Raw genomic sequence first — 22,760 nt, 5'->3', positions numbered from 1 at the left:
GGACCAGTAAAACTCGTCTCTAGAAAGGTTTTCCCTTAGCAGCAGGTGCCTCTGCATGCCAACAGTGAGGTAGTTCACAGATGTGAACAGTCTGTGGGAAGACTAGCACGAGAGGATGTGGTCGTGGCTGGGACCATCATAGTTTTGGGAGCAGTTGGGCTTTGCAGCACTCCTGTAGGAGGAAGGTTTGAGCACCTGTGTTGCACAGTTCAGACATGGAGAGTTGTCTTCTCTGCTGCATCTCATGGCTGTTGCAGTCAGTGCCCTACCCAGAGAAGAGGCCTAAGAGGCACTGACATTTGTGATGCTGAGGGTCTTAAATCCTCCTGTTGGCGTGCTTATCTGGAATAATGCCTCTGAAAGAAACTGCATGCAGCAACTGGAACACAGAGGCTGGAACCCTGGGAGACAAGGGGGAGGGAGCATCTTGGAAATAACAAAGGGGTCAGAAAGCTTATTTTCCCTTACTCCAGCACCCACCTCTGCTGCTTTTCTTGCTGGATGCTGCCTTCTTCTTGCTTACCTCATTTCACAGCTCCAGCTGTGTACTATCTCTGCCTGTAACCTTTGCCTTTCTTGTTGTGATTGCTCTACACTGTGGAGGTTGAAGATGGTGGGGGGAAAAAGGAAGGCTGAGGAAATGCCTGGATCTCCCTAACATGGCACTGAACCAAAATGCTTCCTCTGGCACCAGCAGCTGGAGAAGCCCTCTTGCTGCAACAGGAATCGGGTGTGAGAGCAGTGGCTTCCCCAGCCCAAGGGACTGCAAAGGGCTGAGCCTGCAGAAGTGGTAAGACGAAGCTCAAAAACCAGGACCAGAAGGCATCTAAGGTGACAGGAAAAGCAGCCTGGGACAGTTCAGGCTCTGCCATGCTGGTAAGCTGAGGGCAGCGGGGTCGGGGTGCTCTCAGCACTGCTGATCAGAAGGGTTGGGTGCCCGTCCTGCCTGGGCAGCCCAGAGAAAGCCAACATCGGCCAAGACCGGGTGGCTACAAGAAACAGACCAGGATCTGAGTATTAAACCATTTAATTCTCAAACCACTCACATGCATAATGTTCTTTTACACAGTGTTAAAAGAAAGAAGAAAATGCAATTTGTTTTAATACAAACAGAATTTCAAGTATACATTTATAGAATTTTCAAAGATTCCTACCCAAGTTGCTAAGTTCTCATTCACATTGTTCTTAAAGCTGTCTGACGAGAGCGCTTTTTGTTAAACTGCTTTAAATGCAATTGTACAATCCCTCTACCTTTTGTTTTTTTTCCCCCTTCCCCAACTCTGGTTCTCGCGCTGCCTTTGCCTGGCCCCTTCCAGCAGCAGCGGCTGTTGCTGTATGTGACCAGCCCGCGAGCAGGCAGCCCCACTGGGGCATCTGCCTCTGCCAGCTGCCACTGGACGAGGAAAAGAAAAGCCAGGGCAGAGGACCAGCTTGGGTACAGCTTGTAAAATCATTTTAAGAACAGTCTGATATCCACAAGTTACACACAGCAGGATCACACTTCAACCTACTGCAGACTAAGTGTGAACACTGACTTTTTTTTTTTTTTTTGAAACAAGGATTGCAACCAAAAATAACATTGAAAAAATAATAGCACAGCAGGAAATTTCTGAACTGTGAAAATAAGTCTTGAGTCTTAGGACACTTGTCCTAAAAAGTTGGATTTCTAGGCCAACAGCTGATGGTGACAGCACAATTTTTCTTATTAATGGTTACTCTGCAAAGCAGCTTAGAGCGGAATCAATGTGGGACACACCAACTTGGATTTTAATTATTATTTTTAAATACTGAACTGACTAGGGCTCCATATCTACAGTACGGACTCCCCCCCAACCTCAGTAACAGCTTCACCAAGGCTTTGCGCAGCCTGGTGCCCACGGATAGGCCGCCTGCTATGTCACAACTGGGTGCAACTTCTGACCTACCACAAATGGGGTTTCAAGAGTCTTTACAGGCAAGGGTGTTTTTTTTTGTTGTTGTTTTTTTTTGATCATGTTACAAAAGTATTCCAACAGGTCAACGCATGCCAGTCCTGTTAGTGCTACAGCACGGCTGAGCTGCGACCAGCTTTGCGGTCGGGGTGGAAAATCCTGTCCATAACGTTGGCAGGGGCAGCGCCGGGCCCGGAGGGGTGCGGGAGCGGGAGGTAGAGCTGCGGTAGTTTTGGGGCTGCCAGTGGCAGCCGAGGGTCTGGCACCATCGCTCCCTCCCGGGCTGTGGCTGGCGGCGAGCCCCCTGCCTGTACGGCTGTCTCGAAAGCCTGCAACAGCCATACTCATCTTACGTTTAAAGTGCATTTCTTCAGTAAAGGGTTTTTCTTTTTTTTTTTTTTTTTATTTATTTTTTTTATTTAAGAGGAACCTTTTTAAAGTGCTGTTCTAGTTTGGAAAGGGACTCTGTTTAGAAAAAAATGGCACCTTTTCGTGACAGATCTGCTCCCTGTATGCTTGTATAATATATATAAATTTGCAGAGTCAGATCTGCTGACTAATGACCGACGTATAAAAGTGTTATTTTTATTTAAGTTTATTGCTTTTCACTGCTCTTGCTCCCTTGGAGGCGGAAGGGAGAGGGATTCTCCTCTCCCCCTCCGTGCTGCTAGCTCGGGTCCTGGTTAGCAGTTCAGCCTGCGGCCCCCGGCCAGCTTGCTGCGACGCAGGACACGCGAAGGAATGCATGCACCCTGCATGCTCACAGCCCCGCAGCTCATCCCCAGGGGTTGCATGGTGAGGAACCAGCGTCAGGGGGACTGTGGCACCTGAAAGGCTCTCCCCGCTCCTGCCCGATGCCATTTTCATAGAGTCACTTTACAGAGCAGACCTGCGTTTCTGAAACGGAGGTAAGGAAAACAAATCTGTTTGAAGTGAAAGCTTTGCTGATAGTGTGTAGCATGGCAACCTCAGCACTCCGAGAGAGAGAGGTAGTTACTGTCCTGCGAATCTTCTGCTGCTTAACGCAACTCAATTTCTGGAGTGATTGCTCAAAAACAAAAAGGAAAAAAAATCCTGTGCTCTTCATTAGAAGTTAGCCCAGTTAAATCTTTCTGTTGAAGACATACTCGACTATTCCCTCCAAGAGGCTTTTTCTATTTTAGAAATTGATTGTCAGTTTAGCTTGTTACGAAATCAAATTTGATTAGCAAATTGCTATATAAAGCCACTTAGGTTGTTAACTCCTGTTACAATGCTCTTCTCTTCCACTGTTCCATGTGGAAGCGCTAAATCAGCGGTGTCCCTGTTTGGGGGTTATTGTTGGGCTGAACAGGGCTCTCAGTCACAGCTCATCTTCTGCAGTGTCACCACGTGACAGCATCGGACAGCATTTCATGCTCTGAGCAAGTTCAATGGAAATGTTAAAAAGAGCTACTGGTGTCCTATTCACAGTGTTGTACAGGAAAGGGGGGTGAGGCTGGGGAAAGAAGGGGGCAGAGGGCACCTTCAGCAACAACTGGGGCACAGCTCACGAGAGCTTTAGCTAGTGTTTAAGAGACCAGAGGCTTAGGGGAAAACGATGTACGTTCCCTTCCCTTTTTCAGACAAAAGCACTATTTTGAATAGCTTGCTTTCATTTCTGTCAACTAGCCTCCGATACAGTCTGCCCTTGTCCTTCACTGGCCCTCCTTGCAAGCACGGGGCCCAAGGTGAGGAATAAATTACCACAAGAACATAGAGCTGCATATTATTCTCTTCCTAACTCAACTTTTAAAAGAGCTTATTCAGCAAAGTCCCTGTTCTGCCAGCAAGGATTACTCTGTCCTTGGCCTGTCTTCTCCTACCTGTCAGCAATATTACATACACGATCACAAAAGAAACATGCCTTATTTGAGTGACAGCGCTCCCCTTGCACTTCAACATCTTTCTCATAGTTGCTTGCTCTGTGACAACACAGCCCTGGAAAGTGGCGCAGGGCTTTTTCCCAGGCAAGAACTTCAGGGGAGCTGAAGGGCTTTCATCTTGGGCAGAGGGCAGGACAAATTCTGCCCTCCATCCCCAAATGGATGTGATCCATCTGGATCCTGCGATCCAGATCTGCTGCTTCACCTAACAGCAGAACCCTGGCTTTGGAAACTCTCAAACCCCTAAGGAAAGTACCTGCACCACACACAAAATGAGTCCCTGAATCTTCATCAGAGACCATGTTTGCCCTCAGCCTCTAAGCACGCACACGGGACAGCCTGTGCTGACGGCAACCCCGTCCCTGTATTTTCACAGAGCAAACGTGAGACTGCTTCACTTTGACTTTTGGTCACGTTGGTGCATCCAGCAAAAGTACCCTAGGGCCAGGGACCAGCCGCAGGGGTGATGTGAGGCACGTTTCACGCTTTTAGCCAGACTCGAAGCTGTAATCCAGAGAATTGCACTGTCCCTGTTGTGTTAGTGTAACTCACAGCTACCTGCCTCAACAACGGCATGGCACCTTCCTTCTCCCCACCAGCCCGTGCCTCTGTTAAGCCGACAGTTGCTCAGTTACCACCTTAATGCAATAAAGTATTAAATAAAAGCTTCACAGTAATCCATAGTTTCCTTAGACGTGTAAGATGTCTAAGAAAATAGCATCATGGGAGCATCCAGACCAAACCAATGCCCTAAACGCATCAATAAAAAAAAAAAGGACCCCAGAAAAACCTCTCGATCTCAAGACAACTTCTGACCTTGCCCAAATGGGGAACCAGTGAAAGATCGTCAGGTTGTAGCTCATTTCCAAGTGAAGTTTCTTGTCTGAGGCTTCATAATTCCTCCCCCAGACTCAGCAATTTATTTTTTTTTTTATGCTGCTACTTTCTGTATTTTATGACCAGTAGTAAAATTAACCAATTTAGCTTCATTTTTACTTTCTAGTGAGTTTCACAGTTTTTGTGGGCCTTAGTGAATGGTATTGGTTCAGACTGCAAACATAATGGGAAGGTTTAAATAAATAAGTTCACTGCAATTAATAATAAAAATAATGAAGACATTTAACCATAAAGCTGAGGAGGATTAAGCACATTTACAAAATCTAAGTAAAGCTGGAGGCTTAACATAACTGACAGTTGGCAAAAAATTAATGCACTTATTTTCTTAAAGTACTGCCTTAGACAACTGCAGAAAAATAATAACTCAGAATATGTCAGATTAAACAAGGAAGTTACACAGCAGTATTTAAAAGACACCTGAATATATTTCAAAAGCTTAACTGATAGGAACTAGGAAGCCCATTAAAGCTGCCCATTTTTATATGATAATTCTATAAAAAATATATATATAGCTTGGCTTAGTCTGATGAAAAAAAGGAAGCTGCACTCACGCTTGGGTGCAGCTGGACTTCTCCACAGACTTTTGTAGACAAGATGCTCTGTCATGGATTAATCCTTGACAAATTAAAAAAAACAACAATGTGACATGGAAATGCAGTGGTGGGGTAAGGCTCTACCCCTCGCTTCACAGCATGTGGCGGGGCAGTGCCTCACACCCCCGTGGGGTGACAGAGGAGCACCACATACCCGAGGGAGGGGCAGACCCTTGGGTCCAAGCCTCCCACCTTGAAGCAGGGCTTGCTTCAAGCAGGTTGCTCAGGGTTTTACCTGCCAGGTCTTGAGTATCTCCAAGGCTGGAGAGTTCACAGGCTCTTTGGACAACCTGTTCCAATGTTTGGCTATGTTCATGGTGAAAAAGTTTCTCATTATACCTAACCTGAACTTCCTGTGTACAAACTTCTGCTTACTGCTGCTGCTCCTTCCACCACGTGCCTCTGAGAGGTTTGGCTCTGTCTTCTCTGCACCCTCTCCTTGGCTGCGGAGTTCAAGGAATGGCATGAAGGAGAGAGTACTGAAATGAAAGCAAACTTCTGTCTTCAACAGCTTTAACACATGCTAGAAAGCATAGTATTCAGAAAACAGCACTTTGAAATCTGCCTGGTGCTACCTGTTCTCAACCGCCACTTGCCACCCTTGAGGTTCTCCCAAGGGAGTTTCCAAAATCTGCAGGGCAAAGTTTCCTGCACTACAGCCTGGCTCATTTCCTTAGGTTCCATTCTCAGATCCCTTGAAGAGCTCTGCACATCCCAGAGCAGAGAACACTGGTGATGCTCAGCTCCAATGCTTCTGAACTGGGCGTGAGCATCTCTTGTCTTCCAAGACCACGAGGCTTCCCGCATGCTCCTGCACACAGGCAGGTTCCAAAACAGCCCTTTCCCTGCCCGCAACATCCACACACGCTTCTCCCCAGGGATGCTCTGCTGTCGTTTCACCTACCCCCGTTCCACTCAACACCTCCTGTTGCCTTCCAGTGGCAACAGCCACGGCCGGTGCTGAGAGCAGATGAGCTTGCCTCGTATTTCAGGGGACACGTGCCTTCTTCCCCTCCTCGCCAACCTACTTTCCTTGCCAGCTCACCATCACCCAATTAGAATACTTTTTTTTTTTAATGAAACTGATGGTGCCCATTTACCTGGGGCACCTCTGGCACGGGGCTGCCTCTCCCCCCGCAGCGTGCCAGCTCCACGCTCCCGGCTGGGTGCCGGGGCTCCCTTCCCTCCCACCCCGGCGGCGGCACAGACGTACCTGCTGCGGGTCTCGGTGGCCGCCTGGAGTGAGAAGGCAGGGCTCAAACACTACCACTGTTCCTTGCCCAGATTTCTGAAATGGCTCATCTCACCCTGCAAAAACAAGTACCTGGACATATGTTACCAGCCAGTACCCCCAGGTCTGCTCTACCACCCTGCTAAAAGCAGGTTTTATTCTTCATTTGCAGAAGCGCTTGGCACATCCCGCTGCTTCTGGTTCTGAAGCTACGGGATCCCCTGCCCAGATCCCCACAGCACATCCCCGGTGCTGACAGTCCTGCCACTGAAGGCAGCAGTCTGTGGGAAGTCACGAGGCAAACTTCAGGAGAAAGCCCAGCCCATGTCCCTCACATCACGGACCCCAACAAGTGGGCACCAGCACCCAGTGACTTGGTCCAGGCTGCGGCACAGCCCCCAGCTCTGGTCCCCCAGCTAACCCAGCCCCTCGGCAGCAGGGAAGCCCTGCTATGAGCATCAGATCCTACAGCCCCCGACTTGAACCGATTGTCTGTGAAGTCCAACAAGTTTCCTAGTGCAGGTGCCTGAACAGCAAAGGTAAACCCTTTGGCAGTGGGCTGGCTCTGTTGGCAGTGGGCTGGCTCTTCTGGGCTAGTTCATGGAGAAGTTGCATGTAGATGACAAAGTGAAAGCCGTCATGCCACGTCAAGATTTACCTAAACAGCTTAAAAGTAATCAGGGAGGAGGTGACCTGTGATTTTTCAGCATTTCCATGATAGGAATTAAAGCTTTAAAAACAAAAAGCAGCTTTGTGGGCAGCGTCCCAAAGCCATCAGAGCAATTACAAGGGAAGGGAATTCCAACGCCCTTGCCCAAAGCCTCAGGCACACCCCTGCAGCGACCCCCTAAGCACCGAGGAGCCGCCCCGTGCAGCACACTGCTGCTACTCAATGTTCAGTTTGGGGCATTTTCAGCAAAAAGGGCTATCTTTCTGTAAAACTAATGCTATGCATGTACAGATATATATTACTGAAAGTTATTTAAAGAGAAGTGGCAGAAATTTGACATACAACTGTCTCAGTAACTGTTCTGCCCAGTTAGCAGCCAGAGCTCAGTCTAAGGTACCTCTCCTCCCTGCCACCAGAGCAGAGAAGTGTCCTCCTGCCCCAAGAAGGGTTACGGGATGCCTCAGCCTGATGGAATTTCTTTCCTCACAAAACCCAAGTGAAGCAGAGGCCGTGACGCTTTGCTAGGCATTGGTGCAGCACAGAGGGGCTCTTGTACTCAGCCTGCAGTCCCCAGTGACTACAATTAGAAATAGATTAGCTTACAGGCTTTTTATATTTGCCAGATCTGAACTCAGGAGCTAAAAATTGTATTGCGTGTACACCAGGAGCTGCGAGTACGCACTAATCCTGCTGGAGAGTATTAAATGAACTTAATCAACAAGGGTGGGTGGGTATCACACTGCTCGATAGGAGGGATGCAGGGAAGCTTGCTATAAAAAGAGCCTCTGGCATGCGGGCTGAGCAGGAGAGCAAGAGGAAGTATGGCTGCTGCTAAGCATGCAGGAGACTTTTTGTGGTCAAGTTGTAGCATTTCTAAGTTCCTCGGAAAGGCAATTACTCCCCCCATAGAGAAAAAAACAGCCAGATTTCACTTTTGAACCCATTTCCTCTTTCCATTGCTGACAGCAGAACGTGCGCCTCTTCAGAGGTTACTACAAAATACCTGCACCTCTAGACATCACTAACTAGCAAGTGCCTGTTTTCTAAAAGAGTAAGCTAGAGACTGAACACACTGGCAGTTGTTTTTGTGGCCTCCTCTCTCCAGCACCCAGTTGTGCCAGGCCACGGTCTGATTTGCCACCTTCTCCCTTTTTACTTCTGGGCTTGCCAGAATGTGCTTGTTTTCCTACAGAACACTTAAGTGCCATGGAGAATGCTGCATCTTTAAGCCTTGATTTTGTTTAACAAAACCACTTCTCTGTACGTCAAAGATGTCCAGAAGCCTTCAGAAGGCCCTGGAAACTGCCTCGGGGCTGGCTTTAATCACTGTGACAGCACAGAGGAGCCAAAGCCCTGGAGCACTGGGTCCAGTGGCAGCTCTACTCCACCTCAATGCAAACCTCTTGCCTCCAACCCTGGTTAGACAGCACAGCTTGAAACAGCAAGCCGCTGGGGACAGAGGCAGAACCAGTGCCAGAACCGAGTCAGTCTGTCCTGTCGATATCAAAAATTCACCCTAATCCCGCGCTGACCAGGACAGGGTCAGGCAGAGGATCACTTTAGATCCACCTTACAGCATAAGGCAAAGCCACCCTCAAGTTCCCTTGCAGGAAAATCCTCGAGGCATTCCAGCAGGGAAGTCCTTATTCTTCTTTAAAGTACCCCAAATCACCAGGCAGGGCAGAGGTGCCGTGCTTTGTGGCCAACAGGCACAGCGGGCCGGCTCAGGCTCCGGAGCAGTTCTGCTGGGGCAGTCCAGCAGCAGAAGCGCTGCCAAGACCTGGTCAAAGCACGAACTCAAACCACCTCCAGCAGAGGCAAGTGCCTCGTCTCTGCCAGCCGCCAGGCCGCACTGCTCCTGTAGCAGTTCCTCCAGCACCAAGTTAAACTGCGTGAGGAAAAAAACCAACAGCATTTCACGTGCTCACCCACGCTGCCTCCCCACAATCCAACCTTACTAGCACGCCTTAAATCCGCCCGAGGTTTCCAGTCTCTAGGGTTCAAAAGAACAAGTTCTTCCATCTTACCTGCATTTTTGTCAACAATGATCTTTCCAAGAAGCATCATTTCACAAGCTGTAATACTTTGGTTTATAACTGGATTAAAATATAAATTAAACAATAATGCTTAATGAGTTTATACTGAAATACTTTATATATGTATACATATATATGCATATACTGGTACGTGTGTGTGCACTCCCTAACGACAGCTAGAGGAAGCAAAAGCTACTCTCCAAAGGCTTCTACTCTTCCAACTAGCTTCATCACCTTATCCATTGCAACAATTCCCTGTGCATAAAAGCTAATGGAGCACTGCAAGGTGGCACTGGTAATCAGCCAGATGACACAGACGTTCAGGAACAGAAAGACAATAAATTAGAAGCAGTAGTAACTTGTTCACAGTTGGGATGAGGATAATGTTATAAGAAACCTGAATTTTCTACAGTCCCTAAGAACAAAAAGTCAAATGGGTCAGTGAAGATTCCAGACGGATATGTTTTAGCTAAACCTAAAAGCAAAGATCGGATCTGACACAAAGAAACGGTAGAAACCCCATGAAATTTCTCCCAGCAGGCTAAACTCTGGCAACATCAATCTCAACAGGAAGATTTCCAGTACCTCGCTGGGATCAGAACTCAGCCCAGTCCTGCTTCGATCACAGCCTCCGTCCCAAGGACGGAGATGTTCACAATGAAGATGCCTTGCAGCCAACTCAGTCCTATGTCCAGAAGGAAAATGCTCCCAGGCCTTCCTCTTCAAACACCCGCATTATTGACTCTACCTCTTCCCTACCTACCATCCCAAACACCACAGTTCCATCTCTCCCAGTCCCAGCCTCTGAATTTTCCTATGTTTTGCAAACAAAAGCCTTTCAGCAATAATACTAATGCAGCTGGATATATTTTAGAGTTTGGAGGACTCCTTAGATACTTTTATAACCCACTTATGAGTGGATTCCAGATTCAGAATGATCTAAGCTTCTAGTGAGACTAACTGCAGCAAAACTTTGGCCCCTGCTGCATTTTTTATTTAAAAGAAAAAAAAAAAAAGAAAAGGCAACAAATATACTCCAAAGTATTCCAAAATATTCTGGTAGGTGTTAGTTTCAAGCAGCAGCCAGTAGTGTTTGCATAGTTCTAGCTTTTATTTGGTTACAAATATATCTCTCTATATAAACCTACATACAGATGTATGTATGCATTTTATATTAAAATATCCTTTGAGTGACAGTGATTAAAATAAAGATATTTAGCTGCTCTTTAGGACCTTCCGCTGACAATGTCAAAGCCCTGTGCATGATCTCAGCCCCTGGTGTGGGTAATGCTCACTGCTGGACCACCACCTTACAGAATAATAACAGTCAGCTCCACCCAAAGACTCCGGGTTTCTGACTGCAGAAACTCGGAGCCCAAGCCTAGAAGAAACACCAGAAGTTTTCTGAACCTCTCTGAACCTGACCTCTTCCATGCCCAAAACTTTTCTGGGAAGAACAGCATCAGTGTCACTTAGCTGCAGGAACACTCGGATGCCTGAATGGCACAGCGACGTTGGCACGTCAAGTATCAAACAGAAGGTTATTATGAAGATTAAATAATAAGTTTAAGGGGTGCTAATTTTCCTCGGCGTTAAAGCTGCATGACTCAGTCTCTCTTGCAAGCTACCTTCCTCCCAAACCAACTGCACCTTTTCAGTTGTCGTTTTGTACACTGGCTTCTGCTGGGAAGAGGAAGGCCCAAGCAAATAAAAGCTACAACGCTGCTCTTGCAAACGCACAACGTGGGTTCCATCACCCAAAGAAGGACCAGACTGCTTACAAATATTTAAAGAACTGCGCATCAAACTTTTACATGAAATTATTAAGTGAAATCATCGCTGCGGAGAGGCGTGGGACTAACTGCCCTGGCAAACAAAATCACTGAGTTGTCACAAAGCAGGAGCAGGCCGAGCAGAGAGATCGGTCTCACTGATGTGTTTTGGCCTCGGTTTGAAGAGGGCTGAGCTCCTGGCCCCGTGCCTGCGTGCTGTGCCTTCCCACGAGACCGCAGCTTGCTCCAAGCACCATTCCAGCCCCGGCCGCTGGCCAGTGCCCACGGTCAGCCCCTGCCGACCTCGGCCAGGTTTGAAACAGCCGCAGGAGCACTACATGCTTTCTATTCTTCCTGCCTTCAGCCACCCAAACTTCGGCAAGCTTGGTTAAACAGATCACAGCTTAAAAGTATTTCAGAGGAGACACCGGCGAGGCAAAAGGCCGCGAGCTGGCAGCAGCAGCCTGACGAGGAGCTGCACCGGGAAGCCAGCGGCGGGCGGCACGGCCGTGCCACGGGACTGCTCTGCACAGGCCGGTGTTCCCGGCCAGCGTGAGGTGGCCAAGCATGTTCTCTGCCTCCCGTTAGAAATTCACATTTCACAACCCCCCCTCTGTAGCTGCTGCAAGTAAGCAGCCTCGGCCTGTTCTGCTTCTTTCTCTCTTCCAGCCCTACGCCAGTCATCCTCCCGAGAGGAAGGCTGTTAGCTTGTCCCCCAAGCAGCAGCACAGTATTAACACAATTCCTGTTATTTTCACAGCTATTCACAGGGAGCCCAGCAGCAGCAGGGAACGTCCGCAGCACCGCGCTTTGCCCTGCTGTGCCTTGGCACTGGGGCTTTCTGCAGGCTCACGGGGAGAACCGCAACACTTCACATCGGGAAGGTTTCCTTGCCGCTGCAAAGACCTACGGAATGCGTTCCCCCTCCAAAAAGGAAGGCTGCAGAAACAGAGCACGTTCCCCCTGCTGCCTGAGGCGAGCAAACAAACGGGTTAGCAAGCCCTAGCTCTGAAGCTGACAGAAATGTTAAGTTAGAGAGGTATTAAAACACGACAGTTCGCTTCACATCCTCCTTGAATCACAGTTGAAATCACAGTTTTGGCAAAGGGGAAAAAGCTGAAGCTAGATGTGGAAATGCCAAGCCGTGCCTCAACCCATCGCAGAAGCACTGGTACTTGGAAAGCCGGCACCTGTTTCTCCACAGCTTCAGTGGAGCTGCAAGATGGAGATGCAACAAAAGATGTTATCACGCCGCTACGGGAAGCGACCCCAAGCAGCTGCAGCACTGCTGGAAAACTCACACAAGGTCTTTCCATCCTGCACACAGCCTCCAAGCCCTGATCCTGCAGTCGCAGCCGCATCTGCGCTGAGGAAGCCGATTGCTGAAAGAAAAGTTGAAGAAACAACTCCTCCTGAACTGGTTCCCTCTCCTAGCGCAGCTGGCCTCGACGGCTTTCAGCACGGCTCACAAAAGCATTAGAGACACCATGATTTCCACACATACGTACACATACATGTCCATTAAATGTACAGAAATAATATTAAAATGATTCCCACTACCATTCCTTATACTGACTCTAGTTACAAGCTTATAAACTTCACCTCAACGAGGCCTGGGCAAGAATATTGGCTCTTTTGCATGCAATCAGAAATGATCATTTGTACAGTGGCAACCTCTGCACCAAAAAAAAAAAAAAAAGAAAAAGAAAAAAAGAAAACCTTTCACAAGCTTTGTTTTCAGGCTAGCCTAGAACAATATGAAGGAACAATTTCACGACTTTCACCAGGCCAATTAAAAGTAGCAAATCAGCCAAACAGGATGCACCAATCTCACCCCGGGCTGCTAGGATGCTCCTCCATTCACAGTATCAATACAGTAAAACAAAAACAAAAACCTGCTCAAGAAACTCACAGCTATGCCATACAAGTAAGGCATTCACCATTTTATGTCAGCCCTTCTTCACTAAGCTTTGACGGATCAGTTGCCATCTGTTTCTGAAAAATGTTGCTTGTATAGCAGTTACTGCACCTTCACCCTTCTCTTCACAGCAAGCTTAGCAGGGAAACTTTCCCACTATATTTATATATAATATATGTATATAAATAATCTTATGTTTTTATAGTTTGGTAGTATTCTTTTAAAAGTTCTATTTTAAAACACTTAAAAAAATCTTTGAAGCAACTAAAAGTAACTTTTGACACTCTCTAGTGTGAACGGGATAGGACTTCAAAGTTTTTAACTTTTTTTCTTAATGATTTTTGGTAACTTCAAAAGCTATGACTAAAGCAGCATACTCTGCGTATCTCCGCTCCTCCCCGCACCTCGATTGCAACGAAACCTCCTACCTTAGCCACCCTCTTACCTCTCATCTTCTGCGACTACTCTCTGGCAACCTTACTCTTTGACCTTTGACAGGAAACTGAACGGGGCTGGTCCCTTGGTTGGCTGCTCAGAACATCATCCCCTGCGTGTCGATGCACTTGACAGGAGAGGAAGAAGAAGGGACAGAAGGAAAACGGAAGGGGAGATGTCAGTTGTCCTGTTCGAAACGGTCAAGGAACTTGCGCTGGGCAGGTGCCCTGCTCAGAACACCTGCCAAGGCTCCTCTCTTAGGAGCACGTCCCTGGTGCACCTGATCCTGGCACCAAGCCCTTCCCCTCCCCACACACCACAGCATCAGAGCCACGTCTGCCTTTTGAGAGACGTGGGAGGAACAGTGAGACCCTTTGCCTCTTCGAAGTGGAAGGCAGGCAAGACCACTTTGCCCTTCTCCGAATTCTTGCCTCTAATGGGGCAGGAAAATGATCACGAGTCGCAATTTGCAGGTGGGGAAAGCGAGGCCAGGAAATATTTCCTGTGCCCAAAGCTGTGCAGGCAGGCAGCAGGAGAAGCTTTGTTTGCACTCAGAAAGCCTCCTGCCTGCCAAGACCACGCTGTAACCACTTGTCCAGCTTTCTTTGCGAAAGCAAGCTGGAATGTGTTTCTTTTTCAATGTCTCATTGTTCCTCCCATCATCCTAAGGATCAGAACTTCATCCTTCCCTAAGACACACTTTAAACATCCAAAAGAGAATCCCTTCAACCAAATGTCCTCTCCCAAACCCGATCTGCGCAACCTGTCGTGCATTTTCCCCTTCCATCACCAACAACTCAGCAATAGAACCAAAGAAAACTCTTAAAGTATTGCATATTTTTAAAAAGACTTCTTCAGAAGATGTCAAGATATTTGCACTTATCTACCTGTCCCATGCTTTTCTGTTTAGGAAACACGTAAGCACGTGCAAACACCTACAATACACAACACAGGCATGTCTCTCCAGGTTTGCTAAACTTGCTCTAAACATCAGAGCTTCTTAGAATACAAAAGTTTAAGTCCATGCAACGGGACAGAGTTGTGATTGCTCTAGGAACCACTGATATTAAGTTTCCTGAACCATTACGAGGAAATAAAGTAGGGTTTTCTTTTTTCATTTCAGCAATAAAAAAGTTATCAAACTAGTTTGTAGAAACATGTTCAAAAGCAACCACCCATGATTGCTTGGCTGGGATTACAGTATCTCAGTAAACCATATTGCTGTTATAAAAGATCAAGTGCGTGTCAAGGGGGGAGCTGGGGTGAAGGACGACTTTGGTAGTCAGCCTCTAACTCCTCCATTCAGCCAGCAAACAAACCTCTTCCTAAAGCCTGGCAGCACCTGAAGCACGGCAGCGCACCGCTCAGGACGTCGGAGCGCTCCGAACCCTCCAGATTAGCACCAGCAGAGGACAACCCTCTCCGAAAGACCCCTCCAAACCTTCTCCCCACACATTAGAGTGACGCAAACCTCACAGCTGCTAAATTTCACTTTCAGTAGCCTAAGCGCTTCAAATTTTGCTGACCTCTAGAATGCTGCTTCATAGCCCTGCCCGCTTTTAACAAGGGGCAGGAGGCCACACGCCTGGAACGGGCAAGCCAAAAGCCCTAAAATAATAGTTTACGTAAAAATGTAAAAAGAGACACACCAAAAATAAGACAGGGATAAATATAGTCAGGCAAGGCAGGTTCCACTAGGACAGTCTGTTTGTTTTTTTTAACGTGGCCACTACCTGGGAAAGGGAGAAAGGCAAGTGCCCCTCACCCCTGCTTGCCCCTCTGATGCGGGCCAGAAGACGCAGCGAGGAGCAGCCAGGCTCGCTGGCTCTGCGCCGGCAGGAATTGGCAGCTGGGCCACAATCTTTTGAGAAATAAAAAGGACTGCTTGTCCTGAATGATCGCTATCGAACATTACAAAAATTTTAAATCCTGTCGATCCCTGAATAAGAAGAAGTTGATTGACACAGTTGTCTTGTTTTTCCTCGGGAAGATGAGGAATAAGGGAGGAAAAACCTTTAACACTATGTTTGTGGGGTGTTGTGAGAGAAAGAGAGAGAGAGAGAAAGATTTTTCTATTTTGGCAACATCTTGGGAGCTTCTTTCTGTCCAATGGTGGCATTGCACTAATTACAGTACCAGCCTGCCAGGTTGGTGCTGACTCTCTAGAGCCAAAACGGGAAGGTGGTCCTTCCTCCCCACACCCTGCCGCTGCCTTTCAGTCTGGCCCAGTGGTGGACACAGATCCCTGTGCCGTCTCCCCCACGGCAACAGCTTCCTCCTGCGGGGGAGACTCTTCCTCTGCCTGCCCCCGAGACGTGACAGTGGTCTCGGGGGAAATGCTGTGAGGCCCCTCCAGAGGCACGCAGCCAGGGTGGTTCTTGCGAAAGTGCTGGTTGAGGATGGCCTGGAAAGGGAAGCTTTTGCCACAGACGTGGCAGTGAAAGGGCTTGTTGCCTGTGTGCTTGCGGATGTGATACTCCAGCTGATCCTTGCGGGTGTACTTCTTCCCACACATGCGGCAGACAAAAGGCGTGATGCCCATGTGGAGCCGCATGTGCCGGTCCAGGCTGCCCTTCTGGTTGAAGGATTTGGCGCAGTAAATGCAGGTGAGCCGTGGGTTATACCGGAACCAGCGCTCCGAAACTTCCTGCTCCCGGAGATATTCCACGTAACCACTCACTCCAATCATGGCTGATTCTTCCCCCTGCGAAGGAAAAAACAGATTAAAAACAAAACAAAACAAAAAAACAAGCAGCTTAAAAAGAAAAAAAAATATGCGGAAAAGATCTGCTGTTTCTTCCTCTAGGCCCCAGTCCAGTTAAGCACTGGAGCATGTGCCAAACCTAGAAATCAACAGCACTAATGTCTGCAACCTCAAGCACACATTTAAGTGCTTAACTGGAGCCTTGGGGCTGGAGACAAATGAGCAATCAATTAGAAACCTCTGCTAGCGGCCCCTTCTGCCAAGCCATTCACTGGGTCTGGGGAAGAAAATACAGCCTTTGTCAGGAGGGCAGTTAGCCACTGACTGAGCTGTGGATCAAAGGTGTCAATACAAGCTACTCCGTTTTTTTTCCCAAAAAAATCTTGGAGCAGTTTGACTAAAATACCGTATACTGTATTCTGCTATACTTACTAAACGTTAGAAAAAAGCCAATTAATAAGCTTACAGTAACACGAAGGTGGAATAAACTCCAGCTCACGTCTGAAACTCTCCGGGTGTCATTTCACGTGGGTATTTGTTCAGGTGTCCCTCAGGCTTCATTTTATAATGGCTCACGTTTGACTAAAGGCTTACGCAATCCATCCACCCCCACGATATTGCAGGGGAGAGGCTGAGCAGAGCGAGCTGTGACCGGCTCCAAGACGCACGGCAAGGAGCAGCAGCTCCTCACCGCCTGCTGCAAGCCAAAGAGCCACGGGCATCCCTCAGCCACACGGCTCGAGGACAGCCACAGGCACTGCTTTCTGGAGCTGCTGTACCCGGAGGCAGCACACCTAGACAGCCCCTGAAGGCCTGCGTGTTTGTACTCCAAGCCTCACGCCATTTCCTGAGGATGCCAAGCACAGAGGAGCAACCAGTGTGAACGCACAAGAGCCTCTGCCCCAACAGCTGGGGGGGGGCACACACAAGGAGCGGTGTAACCGTGCCAGGCGCCGCCAAGTGCAGCTGCACAAGCAGTGGCAAGCTGCTCGGAACTAAAGGAGATGCACACAGCTGTGGTGCCTCCCTCGCACGCTGCCACCGGGCAGGGATTGCAGGCAGGCTGTTTATAACATTGACGTGGGAACAGCAGAAGTGTGAAAGGTGACAGCACTTCCCTGCATGTGTTGAAGCCCACGGTTCTAAGATTGAGGCTGTCTCACTACAGAGAAGTAACAGCATCTTTTCCATACTTAGAGCCGAAATTGCTTTCTGTTGCATTTGCCCTGAAGGGTTAGTTTGACCTGAAATTTTCTAGACATATTTTGAGAACCCAAAACAGGCCTTCGGCAAAATAAGAGCAAAAAGGTATCGTTTTATCGAAGGGCATCCGGAAGCTAGCAGACAGAAATCATGGTTTTTATTCCTCACTTCACTCAGTCTTACTCAAGGTCAAAGCAGCCTGGTAACTCCTCACATGCTTCCAGCAAAGTCATTTGATTACAAACTAACACATTACTTATGTGTCAGGAACACGAGATGTCCTTCCACAGGGTGCTGGGTGATGTCCTTGCGCTAGTGTCACTGCAACACTGACTGCATGCAACAGAAGAATTAGACAAGGGACAAAAGACAAGAGACCTCTGTACAAACCCCCAGTCCTCCGACACTCCACCCACAAGCTTTACTGGTGTAGTACTTGGAGGGCTTTTTGGAATGGTTTTGGTACCAGTAGGAAAAGGTTCGCATGTTGTCACCCCTCAGTTTCCTACAGAAGCCAGCTAACGCCTCTTCCTTTGGCTCGGGCACTTGCTGGCAGTGTTTTAGCACAGGTCCAGGTGAACAGGGTTTCTCCTCAGGAGTTGGTGCCCTGCCCAGAATGAGGGTTGACATTTACGCCCTCAGACAACAAGAGAAACTCCTCATGTTTTCCAGGTATCTGGACAAAATCCCAACCAACAGACAGAATCAGTTGTACACCATACACTGACGGCATGCGTTCTGAGGGTGGGTAACCAAACCCTTGGCACTAGTAAATATTTGGTCCTCGTTTTACAAACAACATTGCTTGCAAATATAAAAGGTTACATGCTACACCACAACGTAGTCCCCTTAACCTTCAACGCCAACGTTTACTTGCAAACTGCTGGAACTGCCTACCTGGGAACTGGGCTGCTTGGGCTCATCCATCCGCCCGGGAGACTCGCTTTTTGATCTGTACCGCTCAGTCACAGCAACCATGCTGCCAGAAGGGCTAAATCTGTGGGGTGGGGGAAGAGTGTAAATGGAGTTTTTAATGGGCATCAGGTCACTATGGTGTGTAGAACAACGGGTGAGCAATAGAGGCACCTGTATAGCATCTCTTCATCCTCACCAGCTAACACACAGGAGGCGGAACAGCGCAAGTATAAAGGAAAAACCAAGTCATACTGGTCTGTGGGTTCAGTCTTAACATCTGAAAAATAAAACTGAGTCATTTGGCTTCCAGTTCAGTTATAGAGAGCTTTTGGGTTGCTATTGCAAGCAAGTAAATTGATATGGGCCCAGTGACTCAGGAACTCTCCAACAGGAGGAGAAACTGGTTCTCTAAGGGCACCTCTCATGTACCACCCTCACATGCTTATTCCCCTTGTGAGTGTGAAACTACGGCATATCACAAAAGTGATGCCAGGGACTCCAAGTAGGAAACAGCGGATACTGAGTGCAGTGTAAAAAAGAGATGCTTGGGGCCAGCTGACCCATGGTGAAGAGTCGAGAGGCTAGGAAAGGCTTGCTCTCCTAAGGGCCAGCTCAACGTAACTCCCACGGACTGGTTTATTAAACAGTAAGTGATGGAATATCCACTGTTTCCGGGAAGCTGTTCCCCCGTAGGACCAGAGGGACTGAGCTGGAAGAGGAGAAGTGTGAAGGGAACCTCCCCCCCATCGAATGCAAGCCCTCCCAGACACACAAGATCCGCTCTTTATCAGATCCATTCTTTGGTCTGAGCTAAGGGCAAGGAAACAAATGCTGCAGTGCCGGGGAAGCAAATGGACGAAAAAACACAGCATATTTCACCCCCTATTCCCGGTATAGGTTTTTTGCTGTTTCATATAAATCCAAACAACAGCAGAGGCCAACGGGCTCCCCACCTCAACTGCTTCAGCAGATGCAACCCCAGGACCCACTGCTATCCCGGACCACCAGGAAGAAAGCTTCCTCTTGACCTACAGCTGGTGGCCAGCTTGTTCCTAGAACAGAACAACTCCCAGATTTTCAGGCCAGAAGGCATCATTACAATGGTACTTTGCGTAATGTATTGTATACGACCTCGTTAATTCCAATGCTGAGCATGGCATCTACTGAGGCTGCACAGCAACTTCTTTTTTAGACAAAAACCCTGTGTCAGCTGAAACACTGAGAGGCAGAGATTCCACTCTATACATCTGTGAGCACTAACGATCCCAAGCTAGCCTACACCTGGAGATCCTGGGCTGATGGCTGTCCAGCCAGAACATTATGACCCAAACCAGATACACTCTGTAACACAAGGAAAAAAATCCTTCAGTGCTTAGGCTTAAGAAGGACACGTGAAATATTAGGGGGAAATGGTCAAAAGCACCAGCCCAGCCAAGTGAAAATCATTCTCAGTCTCCTCTTACAGCCAAGGACATAAGCTGAAGAGAACTCACCTGTCAATCTCACTGCTGGTCGGCCTGACTACTTTGGCCCCTGAGGACCCTAACGCGTAAGTCTCTTGGCTCATTGATCCGTGGCCCGTGGTGTCAATCACCATCGCTGTGACCTCCTCAGCACTGCTCCCGTCTTCTCCTGACGGCTGATTCTCTGCCCCTAGCCACTCCTCCAGGTTCTCCATTTTAATGCGCACTCCTCCCAGCACTCGGACGTCATCATCGCTCCGTCCGCCGCGGTCTCCGGCTCCCGTCTCGACATACCACTGTCCCGCTCTGTTGATCCGCAGGATGGGTTCCCTGCTTTCCACATCTGAGCTCTGTTCGATGATCTGGGGGCTGGTGGACTCCTCTGGCGGGCTGAGCTCCCGGATGTCCAGCACTGTGCTAACCTGGCCCAGGCGGCTCCCTTTCGGGGCGTTGTGACGAGGGCTCAGGGAACGGTTGAGATTTGGTGTCACCCGGTGAGACTCCGGGGGTCTCTCCTGATGCTTTGTCCTGGTCTGGCTCAACTCCGCTTCCACCTCTGCTACGTTGATTTTGAAGTGAATTCCCTCGAGAATCTGCGTGCATTTGTCTATGATGTGCTGCATCTGCAAGAAACTGGCGGCCGTTAGGTAACTGATGATGTCAGCCAGCTGCAGGCATATCCTACCGGTGTAACAAAAGGAAAGGAGCTGCTCAAAAACAGACGGGTTCTTGATGACAGAAATGGAAACTGTGCTCATTTCGTTCAAGGACATATGGTCGCGGAAGTAGGGCGAGCTGGCAGCCAGCACCACCTTGTGAGCGCGGAAAGCTTGCCCCTGCACGTTGACCACGATGTCACACAGGCGGCCCTGCATGCGCAGCTGGTTCAGGTGGCTCAGGACAGAGTTACTGAAGTCAGGAATCTCCAGCTGAATGTTCCCACTCTTCTCCATGGCTGTCCCACTTGCAGGTGTAACCCGATTGAGAAAGAAAAAAAAACAACAAGCTGTCATTAACAAAGCTGCTCTGTCCTCTGCATTTAGAGCCTTCTTCATCTACATCTATTCAGTTTGAAATGTCGGGATTTTTAAAGAGCTTTCAGTGCTTAATTTACAAGTGGCTCGCAGCAGATCTTTATGTTCTGTACATTGCCTTTTACAAACATTATGTTAAAACAGTCCCTGACAGATCCCTGTTCCCTGTGGCTTAAGTGCTCTAAACAGTTCATTCTGCAAGCCTCAATAAAAGCGCATTTGCATTGTAAAAAGAACACTGAAAATGGTTCAGGTTCTAAAAATAGGTAATGATTGCATAAGGGATTAAAATACTTAGCACTTGTACCTTCTAAGCGTTTTGGAAGTGGAAATAAATATTGCTATAAGATTGTCCTTTACAGAGCAGGAATCATGAAGGAGAGACAGGGGTCTAAATCCTCCCCAGTGACTTTTCAGAAGCTGACCAGCACATGTTTGCACTCCAGGCCTCTTAATCGCGTCATTAAAACCAAGATATTCATCAATTGTGGCACTTCCGACACAGGGCAGAAAACAGACACCAGGCCAGCGAAAGCAAAAGAGCAGTAACCAACTCCAGCCACCAACACATCGACCATCCAGCCGGCTCAAACGACTCCATGAGAAAAGCAGCCAACGTCTGTGTAGCTTGAGGTGCTGCGCACAGCAGAATATGCCTTGTGAACAATGGGGATTAGCACACGAGCTCTCCTACTTTCCTTTCCGTAATTCCTCTTTTTATTTTTTTCCTTTTTTATAATCATCACATTTCATTTTGGCAAAGTTTGAAAAGAAGTCCTGACCATATATGGTCAAAATTCAGAATGGTCCAAAATTAGCCGTAAACTCACCCCCCGCCACACACACACCAGAGAAAAAAAAAAAGAAGGAAAATAAATACCTTCATTAAAGACCTCTCGTGGCACGAGCTGCTCCCCAGTTGGATGGCATCTGAAGTGTTGATTAGGCAGAGTGCTGCAGATATCTAAACAATTTCGGGCAGTCCAGGAATACTGAGGCTGACAGTGCCTACTCTGAGAAATCTCCGAATAAAAGGGCCCAGCGCATGCCTCAGCTCACGCACATGTGCCTTCGGAGGGCAGGGGCCTAGAGCTTCGGCACGTTTTTTCGTTCTCAGCTACGAGCGCTGCAGGATAGTGCATGTTGGTGTGCCAGAACTGCCTTTGTGCAAACTTGGCAAAATATGTTACTAAACCTGAAGCTGCAGAGCAGCCTGTCAATCTCCCGAGGTCGCGCACGGGGATTGCTAAACCAAGGGGACGGCTGCCGGGCTGCGGGGCGGACGAGCTCAGGGCTGCATCCAACTCCCCAAGGTGCAGCTCAGCAGTGCCACATCCGAAGGCTGCTTCTCCCCTCGCCCTGCCTTCGGGAGGAAGCGACAAAACCCACAAAGGCCGAGGAAGCAGCTTGCAGCACGCAGAGCCGATGCCACCCCGCTGCCACCCCGCCCCGTACCTGTCACGTTAACGGCACCATGCACCGGGGGGGGCGTGCGGCCGGTGTCTTCGCTCCCTGCTCGTCTTCCGAGGCTGCGGCGTCTGGAAGCTTTCTGCCCCCTTCCCCTGCGGGAGGACGAAGCACAGAGAGGCAGGAGCAACGCAGCCAACGCAGCCCCGGCGCTCCCCGCTCCGCTGGGGGTCACGGCGGCGGCGCTGGGCGACCCCGCTCCGCGCACCCCCGGCACCACAACCCCGCGGGGCCGCGACCGGGGCCGGGGCCGGGACCTCCCCGCCCGCTGTCCCCGGGGCGCTGCCCGCAGCGGGGGCACGAGCCCAGCCCCGCGGGGCTGCGGGGCGCTGGCGGCGGCCGCGGGCGGCCTCAGCCGGGAGCGCGCTGAGTCCCGGGGGAGCCCCGTGCAGCCGGGGCCGGGCGCTGCCCCCCCGCTCCCCGCTCCCCTCGGGGCCGCCCCGCGCGGCTCGGACCCCCCCGGCCCCCCCCCGCCCGCCCCGCGCTCACCTCCCGGGGCTGGGATCGGCCCCGGCGCCGGCCCGGAAGCGCAACGCTGCCCCCCCCCTCATCCCCCCCCCGCCCAGGAAGAAAATCCCAAATCCCCC

General features: G+C 49.3%; 1 protein-coding gene across 2 annotated transcripts; it reads right to left on the bottom strand.

The window, feature by feature from the left end:
- Positions 1–1,009: 1,009 nt before the first annotated feature.
- On the bottom strand, positions 1,010–22,760 carry ZBTB37 (zinc finger and BTB domain containing 37). Of its 2 annotated transcripts, XM_068690422.1 has the most exons (6): positions 22,663–22,760; positions 22,162–22,268; positions 21,587–21,670; positions 19,703–20,635; positions 18,192–18,291; positions 1,010–16,091 (listed from the first exon to the last, which is right to left on the bottom strand). In XM_068690422.1, exons 4-6 carry the CDS (start codon positions 20,623–20,625, stop codon positions 15,603–15,605), a joined length of 1,512 nt encoding a protein of 503 aa, XP_068546523.1. In that variant the 5' UTR covers positions 20,626–20,635; positions 21,587–21,670; positions 22,162–22,268; positions 22,663–22,760; the 3' UTR covers positions 1,010–15,602. The 2 variants fall into 2 exon arrangements, with proteins under 2 accessions (XP_068546523.1, XP_068546522.1); XM_068690421.1 differs by lacking the exon at positions 21,587–21,670.

Source organism: Anas acuta, chromosome 8 (assembly GCF_963932015.1).
Source record: "Anas acuta chromosome 8, bAnaAcu1.1, whole genome shotgun sequence".
In the NCBI taxonomy this organism is placed as follows: Eukaryota; Metazoa; Chordata; class Aves; order Anseriformes; family Anatidae; genus Anas; species Anas acuta.
Note: the sequence above shows the minus strand (reverse complement) of the source record. Positions and strands in the feature narration are given on the sequence as shown.